The sequence below is a fragment of the Rhipicephalus microplus genome, chromosome 3, assembly GCF_043290135.1.
Source record: "Rhipicephalus microplus isolate Deutch F79 chromosome 3, USDA_Rmic, whole genome shotgun sequence".
Classification (NCBI taxonomy): domain Eukaryota; kingdom Metazoa; phylum Arthropoda; class Arachnida; order Ixodida; family Ixodidae; genus Rhipicephalus; species Rhipicephalus microplus.
Window position 1 is genome coordinate 201,021,434 of NC_134702.1, and position 8,960 is coordinate 201,030,393.

Consider the following 8,960-nt stretch of genomic DNA (forward strand, 5'->3'; position numbering starts at 1 on the left):
CACTATCGGCTTAGTAGAAGGACCTATCCTCTTCCTCATCCGAAGTTAGATAGGCATCAGTCAGTCACACTTAGAATGCTCCAGACAGGCTCATTCCCCTCGCGGGGATTCCTGAGTCGTATCTCAACAGAAATTGATTCAAGTTGTCCGGACTGCAACGAAACTTACTGTTCTTTAGCGCACATGCTTTGGCAATGCCCCGCGTTACCTACTGGCCCTCTATCCAGTGAAGCCGACTGGGAAGAAGCCCTGCGGAGCTCATCGCTCCATACACAACTTCAGGCTATCCAGAGGGCCCAAGAAAGGGCGGAACATCATGGTGTCCCAGCCCCGACTTGGACGCGGCCAGCGGTTTCCGCGGGTCCCCGATAAGGGTTCACGCGAAAGCTCCTCAGGATCTAATAAAGTTCTTTGTCTGTCTGTCTGTCTGTTCGGTTTCAGCACGGGGAGCTCTGCGAACAATGCAGTTCCCAAACATTTTTTTCTTTTATGCTTCTATCATTGCCGGCTTTTACCTTGATGACTTTCATGTTCCTTCGCAACAAGATTCAAGATTGGTTTCCATCAAACTCTCGGTTGACTCATCATTGCTTTAAAGTTAGCTTATCAATCTCTCCCAATTAATTATTGATCATAAATTTATTGGCTTAATTACGCAGTAGTCAGCAACATTCATTTTTTCATGTCGTTATAGAGGGCATCAGCGTATTTTAAAATTCTAGCCTGATTTAGCTAAGGCACCATGTTTTGAAACTTCTTGAATCATAGCACTGTTGACATCAGCAATACAGAGCCCGGCGTAAATAAATTTCTGTAGGAGTGAACAAGAAATAGCCTGCTCAGGCATGACGCGGGTAAATATGGTTGCTTTCCAAAGGCACTGACAGTCCACCCCATTGGTAAAGCGGTGCCGGTCATGAAAATAGCGCAACGTCAAGCAACGAAAGTCAAGCAACGAAAGTTGACTAGCTTTGTAACCCCAGCCATAGAGAAAGAAGAAGACAAGAGCGGACACTCGGCAAAACCTGGCTTCAGGAAGTGCGTCACGACTACGTAACGAACTAGTGCTCCCACCAAACTTCAGAGGGCGCAAGCGCAAAAAAAAACACAGTTATAATCAATGCAACAAAATTGTTTTCACAAATTAATAATTACACGCCCAAATTTGGTATTTTCTTTATACATAAAAACGATTTATTCAACACACCTTACGCGATTATTTTTCTTCAGCCGTACTGTCATAAACACCATCTTCCCAGCGACAAGCCCATGCATGACTTGACAGCGAGAAGCTTTCGTCGCTTTCGTCAACGTCGGCTGCGTCGGCGTTTTCAAGCGTGAGATAACAGGTGAGGCACGTTTTCAAGCGAAGCTTGTTGAATGACATGTTGTTGGTCTTGTTGGGTCATTTTTTCAGAAAACGGTTACGCCTGCGCGAAAAAGACACCATGCAACAAACATAGAAAGATGCACACACACACGTTGCGCTTCGTGTGTGCGAGTTTGTTTCTTACGTGGCGTCTCATTCACGCAGTTGTAACCTTTTTCTGAAGCTTGTAAGGACTGGGAGGTTCGCTAAAAAGAAAGTTTGTGGCTCTATGCGGCGGTTAGACGGGAACATTGTGCAACGTATGCAGTATAGCAAAGGCGGCACGGCGTCAAGCCGAGGCGACGCGTGCTGCGTCTGCCACGGACGCGAGCGTCTGTGCGCTGAGCATAGCTGGGCAGCTAGGTCATAGGCTCGGTGGCTCGGTGCAAAATTTTGAGAATAGTTCGCCGGGCCTCGCATGCTTCACGACACGTTTCCCGAAGGCTCGGAACACGAATAATTCTTGGTGTGCCGGAGGCAAATCTGGACTAGCCAAGTGGCCATCATCTTCGTTTCTTCGCTAGCCTTGTGCCACTAGTGCAAGCTGCCCACAAATTTTTTTTACGTTTCCAATATGATTTTACCGCACAAATTTCAACTACGATTTTTCTTCCCAATGTACTGCTGATACTGCGTACGCACGAAGGTGTTCTAAAGTTTCCAGGCCGCGATACCATTGCATTACAAGGGATAGCGGCCTGGAAACTTCTGATCTTTGTTCGTGGTCTTGACGTATATCTTTGTAAGTCAGAGTTTTATGGGTCAGAGATGTATCACTGGTTTTGTATTGTGCATCGGTTATCTAATCATTCAAAGGGGTTTGCTGGTACACTTATGACGTGCACATATCTTTTTCGTAATTTGACAGCGAAGCATCCACTTACTAACATTTTCAGACCGCGCTGACGCCATGCCGTCCGGCGGTCCAAGCTACGGCAGCTACTGCTGTGTATCGTGGTGCTTCAACAATGGCAGAACCCACAAGAAGCCTGGGACGAGTTTCTTCCGCGTACCACGGGACGGCAGGTGTGTTAAAGCTTTTGTATGGTTTGCATGTCTGTAGGCTTACTGTTCGTACTTGCTAAGTGAGGGTAACAATAAAAAATCACTATTCAAGCACTTCCCCTTTCAGCTGATAGTTCATTGCCAATGCAGGATGAAAGCATGGATGCAGTATGCTGGACGCGATGATCTCCTGAGTAAGCCGGCCAGCCTATTGTACGCAACGTACAGGGTTTGTAGCGACCATTTTACTGCTCAAAGTTTCATGGACCCTGGGCACACAAGGCTTACAAGAATGGCTGTTCCCAGTGTGCAACCAGCTGCACCATGTAAGTGATTGACTGAAACTCAAATATGTGAAATAGCAGCCACTTGTATTGAATCAGTGGCGACAGTTAACCGTGAAGATCTTTGTAGCCGATGGAGAAACCTCACTACAGAAGTAACACTTGGAAAGTCTTAAATTCTGTGAATTGTGGGCTATTACCTTCCTAACAGCAGGTTTACATTTCTGTCATGTTTTGATGCTCTGGACCTGCGCAACTTGTTTTGAAAGACTTTAAAGGGCTATTTCACGCTATCTTCAAGCCTGAGTGCACATGTACGTATACCTTTCATCAGTGAAAGCTGCCACTGTTGATAATTCCAAAAATCACAAATTACTTGTTTCCTAGTTGGTGCCGTCTCTTTTCTTCCACGTTCGACCAATTTATGCGTTTGAAAGAGCTGTTTAAGTTTTCCCATGCTACAAGCTTTGTAACTTGTACCAACTGCACATATATGCAGGTTCTCTGAGCGTCGCTTCATGTAGTGACTGTGACATGGCTGCAGAAGCTGCACTGCAAGGTGCGGATGAGCTTCAGTTTGTGTTATTTTAAGCCTCTTACTGACACATTGTCGTAATTTCATTTCTTCAGGACCTGCGGTAGAGGCTTCAAAAAGCGGCTACCACACATTGAGGTGCCCCGATGAACAGGGTGCGTTCAGTGTCGCGATTTCTTTTTTTTTTACCCAAATTGACTGTTGACCAAACCTCTGCAGGTGGCAGCTCCCTTGTAGCTGGTGAAAGAATTTTTGCTGATTTCGTCTTGCCGAAGAAAACCTTAACCAGTCGTTCAGCTGTCACAAAAGGAACCTGTGTGGCCGGTAAGTTGTATGTTCACTTCAACACCAGAGTGGATTGATATAGAGACTTCCGCAGGCCGCTCGCAAGATTGTTCCGACAGCACTGTCCGAGGCACTGAACAAGCTTCACAAGACCCTCCAGAAGACGTCTCCGCCAACAGCTCCACGCCTGAGTGCCTTAGAGATAATGGTGACTATGCTTTTATTGCAGCTGTTTTTAATGTGCTATTTTATGTTTAGGATATTCTGAGGAAACTATCCTCAAAAGGACACTACGTGTGCACTTACAAAATGTAAGGGTGGGCTCTCAGTGATTTTCATTTTTTGTGCATTTTCAACATTGTGAATGGTTTGTTTTTAGGTAGTGGAATTGCTTTTACTATAGGGCACACCGGTTGCTTTTACTATAGGGTACACATCAACACCATCATCTGTTATGCATAACTTGCTGGTGTCACTCATTTTGGAGCTTAGGAGCATTAATATTGCAGTGGAAGCAGTCATTTGTGACCAGGGCAGTTCAAATGTAAGTCTCGCTAACCAACTAAGAGTGACTGTAGCAAAGCCTTTTTTTTGAAGTATATGGTGAGCGGGTATATTACATTTTTGATGTTCCGCATTTAATTAAAACAACGTGCAATAATGTCCAAGCACACAAGTTATACATTGGGGATGACATCGTTAACTGGTCGCACATTGTAAGCCTTTACCAATCCTCACATGAGTTGCGGTTGCGATTGGCTCCAAAGTTGACTGAACGGCACGTTCATCAGAAACCTTTTTCTAATATGAAGGTCAGCAGAGCAACTCAGGTCCTCAGTGCATCAGTTTCGATTGCTATCACGGCAATGGTGTATGCGAAGGTGCTGCCTGCCTCGGCCATCACTACAGCTCAATTTTGTGATCGTATGGACAGGATTTTCGATGCCTTGAACAGCTCGAATAAAAAAAGAACTTCGCAAAAGCTGCGGCATGCAATCATGAAAAATGATTCAGAGCTGATTGACTTCCTCCGAGGCCAGCTTCCCTGGATTGCATCATGGCAGTTTGTTGGCAGACGTCAACCACAAACCATCGTAGGTTGGCAAATTACAATTCAGGCAATTTGTCAACTATGGGACGACCTCTCCAAAAATTACAATTTTGAATACCTGTTAACACGCAGGCTTCAACAGGATCCTCTGGAGAACATATTTGGCCACATTAGGCAAAAACAGGGTAGCAACACCAACCCCAATGTAGCACAATTTATTTGTGGCCTGAAGCACATCTGCATAAAAAAACTCTTCAAGCTGTCAGAATACGGAAATGTCGAGGATGATGAATGTGACCTCCTCCAAGAGCAGCTCTCGCCATTCTCCCTCACCAGTGCGTCTCTTGTGGATAATGAGGAGTGTGCACAGCCACAGCCTGACGACTTTCCCGCTCTAGACGATCTCTCTGAACTTGCGACAAACATTCACTCCCATATTATCGATGACTCCGCTGCATATTATGTAGCTGGTTTTCTCATCAAACACTTCTTTCGGAATGCATGTGACGGTTGCAGTTGCCCACAGTTACTGAAAGACGACAGTGAGACGCTTAAGGGTACCCACCAGTATTTCACAATGCTCAAAGCATACCACGTCCCCAGCAAACTTTTTGGGAATCTCACTGTGCCATCAGAAGCAGCTTTTGCATACGTACAACAACTTGAATCTCACTTTCTTGCCATAATTGAGGCCACTGCACATCACCTGAAAGTGTGCGATGTTTTGTATCACCATCTGTCAAGTGTTGGCGATTTTCATTTCTGCTCTGCTGGGTGTCGCGCTAAGTTTCTGAAAATGTTTTGCCGGGTTCGTTTATGTTGGCATGTGCGTTTTGTGAACCGAAACTTAGACAGGGTTAGGTTCCAGTCTTCAATCTCGGGCATACAGCTTGACAAGTTCAAAGGTTAGCAATTAGCGGCGGGTTTACACTAAAGTATTCGAGTTGAGCCGAATCCTGCAATAGCTTTGTTATGCTATTACTTCGTTACAGCAGACTTCATTATGGTCTTATATGCTTATATTCAGTTCAACTGGACTAACCACTCCTTCGTTGCATTCATTGTTTTGGTTACCCGCTATGAGGAGTACGAACACTGTGTATTCGCTCGAAGTGATTTGCATAATCTTAAAAAGAATGTTGGGTATCCTGTCTGTATTTTTTGTAGCAAATACGGGCGAACTGTACACTTTACTGTGGGTCGCTTGGTCACTGTGTATGCTTTATCTCTCCAGCTCAAGTAATATATCGATAACAAAACCGCTTGTTGAAATGTCTTCGAGCGGGTAAGGAACACAGTATGAAGTGGGCACGGTTCATGTTATCACGCTTTTCGTATTTTAGCTTCTCATCAACCTCCTCATCTTGCCCATCAAAATTTTCAAAAGAATACCCAAACTTGTAGCGTCTGATGGGGCTGCGGACGCTGCCATTTTATTTTTATATAGCTTGTGAGTGATAACGTACGATGTAGAGCCTTTGTGAAAAATAATGAGCCAAAGTGGTTTCCTTCTGCTATTTATTAGCCCTGTAATACCGCTCTCGTAGCACCAATTAAGGTCCACAATTCTGGATAAGTGATGCCTACAATCTATTTTAGCTCGCAAGCGTCACAGCAACACCCAGACGCAAATCGCTTGGGATCTTAAGTTTTTGATGAAGGCGACGCATAAGAAGAGCCACAAGACCTGCCAGTGTTGTGGCATAAAGTTTGTCTTTCACGTAGTGAGCAAGCTGCAAAGCCCTACCTTTCTGAGGACAAGCAGGCATCAAGTCTGCTTTTTTTTTCATTTTGGACTAGCTGTTCTTAAGCACAGCCAGCACACTGCACCTTTGCCTTTCTGCTATATTGTGTCGTGTGGTTTCTGTGCGCTCTTTTTTTCTATGCACTATTTCGGTTAAGCCCAGGCGTGATTCGCGACTTCATTGCTGTGTATATGTCACTTCTTCCTTCTTCATCAGCATTGTGCGCTGTGTTTTTGCCATAGATCCTTACTTACCCACTGGCCCGGTGTGTCATACTTCACCAGCTTCTCGGCTTCTGCCAACTCTAGCGATGTGTGCGTTGTCTGTGTTCTCTCTGTATTTGTTACAATTTATTTGTAAGGCGAGATGCATTTGTTGTCTACCTTTGTCATATTGTGCTTTTTATATTCTCATACTCTACCTTGCCTTTGAATAAAACATTGCGGATGCTCTGTTTCTTTGACTGATATATACATTGATCACTTGTTCCAAAAGAAAAACACAAGCGCGATGAATAAAACCGTAGTGAATTATCATTACCTGCATCTCTTTTTATTATAACCTAATCGAAATAAAAATTACGTCACGACCGATTCGCACGAACCACTGAACAAAACAAAACAGGGAATCGCTAAATCAAAACGACCTACAAAAACTATCCATTTGGGCGATGAATAGTGGTCTGAAATCATGAACTTTCGTCATAGCCAAACGTCGGTTATGCAAAGTAATTCAAAATTTGCGCCAGTGAAACCGAAACCGGAAGCGCACGCCACTTGCTCTCATCAACCGGCCCAATCGACTCTTGCACTAGGTGTGCAAGAGTCGATTGGGCCGCTGGGGTCTATGGGAGTGTCCACTCTTCACCTTTTTTTATTTCTCTATGCCCCAGCGGCGAGTGTAAGTCAACAGAGAAAGTATCAAAGTCTTACTTTTGATTCTTAAGTTAGGCCTCACCCAAACGGGCAAGGCCTCCCGAAAATTGGCTTATAGGCTCATTAGAGTGTCCTCCCCCACGGCAATCTTTAGTAAAAGGCGAAAGATTGATTCGAGTGAGGGAGGACCTGAGCGATGTAAAACGCACGGCCCACACTCCGCGGTCTTGAAAAATAGCCAGAGAACTTGGCCAAGTTTCTGCTGAAGTTTATTGTATTTTTCAGCCTTTTATTCTCAAATTATGTGTTGTCGTAAAAACTTTTCTGCAGCACTCACTATAGTAACGTATAACTTTTCATTAACAGAAGTCAAATAAAGGCACGTTCCTTTCAGTTTAGGCTCTCATGCTGGCGAAAAATGTATGCAGCCGTGTACACTTCAATCAAGGTTTGTAAGTTCCGGAGTAGTGGCACGTGAGCACGCATCTTTATCATACTTGGCGCGCTTCGTATTTCGTTTTAAATGCGAACATTTCTTTGTGAACTTCGGCGACTTTGAGCGTATCTATCTATCTATCTATCTATCTATCTATCTATCTATCTATCTATCTATCTATCTATCTATCTATCTAGCCGCCTACGACATTTAGCTGTCCTGGCCGTTTCGATAATGGTATCGATACCAAACTTGGTATGGCATAACATGACTGTAGGAAGAACATATTTGACTAGTCATTACACGAAAATAATCACATGTATGTAATGATTTACATTTCATCGTCCTGCAGCTTTTGCGGTGGTTAAGTTAAAACTGGTATGGTATCACATAATTGCATGGAGAACGGAAGCGACAGACCCTAACAAGAAAATCAAGACATTCGTGTCATGTAGCAACATGTATGCATGCCATGCTCATGACGCGTTCGCGGGCGTTTCGCTAAGTTCACTTATACTTTTTAATTTTACATACCGAATTCGGTATTACGGTACGTGAATAGATTAATGTATGTGATGTGCAAACATGATAAACATGAGTTGGGTGTCATGTAAGAACATGACTACATGCTACACTCATGATGTGCTCGTGGCCGTTTCGCTAGTTTCACATGTACGAAACTCGGTATTAAGCGACGCGAACGGACGACATAGGTAAACGACGCATCCAAATATGGTAATCATGACATGCGTGTCATGTAACAACATGACTACATGCCACACTAATGATGCACTCGCGGGCGTTTCACTAGCTTCAGATATGCCAAATTTGGTATTACGTGACATCAATGGATGACGAAGGATGTACGTGACTGGTGCAAACATGATCACGAGGTGCGCGTCATGTCACAACATGACTACATGCCAAAGTCAAGGCACCAATACATTTCGACGTGACGCGTTGCGCGTGCTCGGCAGCGTTCATTTCGTGGCGTGACGCTGGCGTTGCAACGCCAGGCTCCAGTCCTGCCATATACTCGCAGGCGCGCGCCGCGCTGCGTTGCTTTGACGCATGCGCGTTTAAGCGCGTCCGGCATCCCTACGTCACGAAAACAAGGAGACGCATTGTTGTCTAAGTAACGCATCGGCGCGAAATGCAGCATGTCGCATTTCGTGCAAGCATGATAATCCTGACACGGGTGTCATGTAAGAACATGACACCCGTGTCACATTCATAGCGTGTTCGCGGGCGTTTCGCTAGCTCCACATATACCAAGTTTCTTGTTACGTGACGTCAATGGATGGCGAAATATATGACTGGTGCAAGCATGACAATCCTGACACGGGTGTCATGTAAGAACATGAGAACATATCAC

General features: G+C 44.6%; 1 protein-coding gene and 1 non-coding gene across 2 annotated transcripts; one reads left to right on the forward strand and one right to left on the reverse strand.

Moving 5' to 3' along the window:
- The first annotated feature begins 1,262 nt into the window (after positions 1–1,262).
- LOC142803476 (uncharacterized) lies at positions 1,263–3,699 on the forward strand. Its single transcript, XM_075888591.1, has 4 exons — positions 1,263–1,349; positions 2,266–2,395; positions 2,525–2,700; positions 3,158–3,699. The coding sequence occupies exons 2-4, from the start codon at positions 2,280–2,282 to the stop codon at positions 3,247–3,249; spliced, it is 384 nt and encodes a 127-aa protein (XP_075744706.1). The 5' UTR covers positions 1,263–1,349; positions 2,266–2,279; the 3' UTR covers positions 3,250–3,699.
- Positions 3,700–7,224: 3,525 nt separating this feature from the next.
- Positions 7,225–7,346, reverse strand: LOC142804332 (U5 spliceosomal RNA). The gene has a single exon (XR_012894598.1). It is a non-coding gene; the product is annotated as a U5 spliceosomal RNA (small nuclear RNA).
- Positions 7,347–8,960: the final 1,614 nt, after the last annotated feature.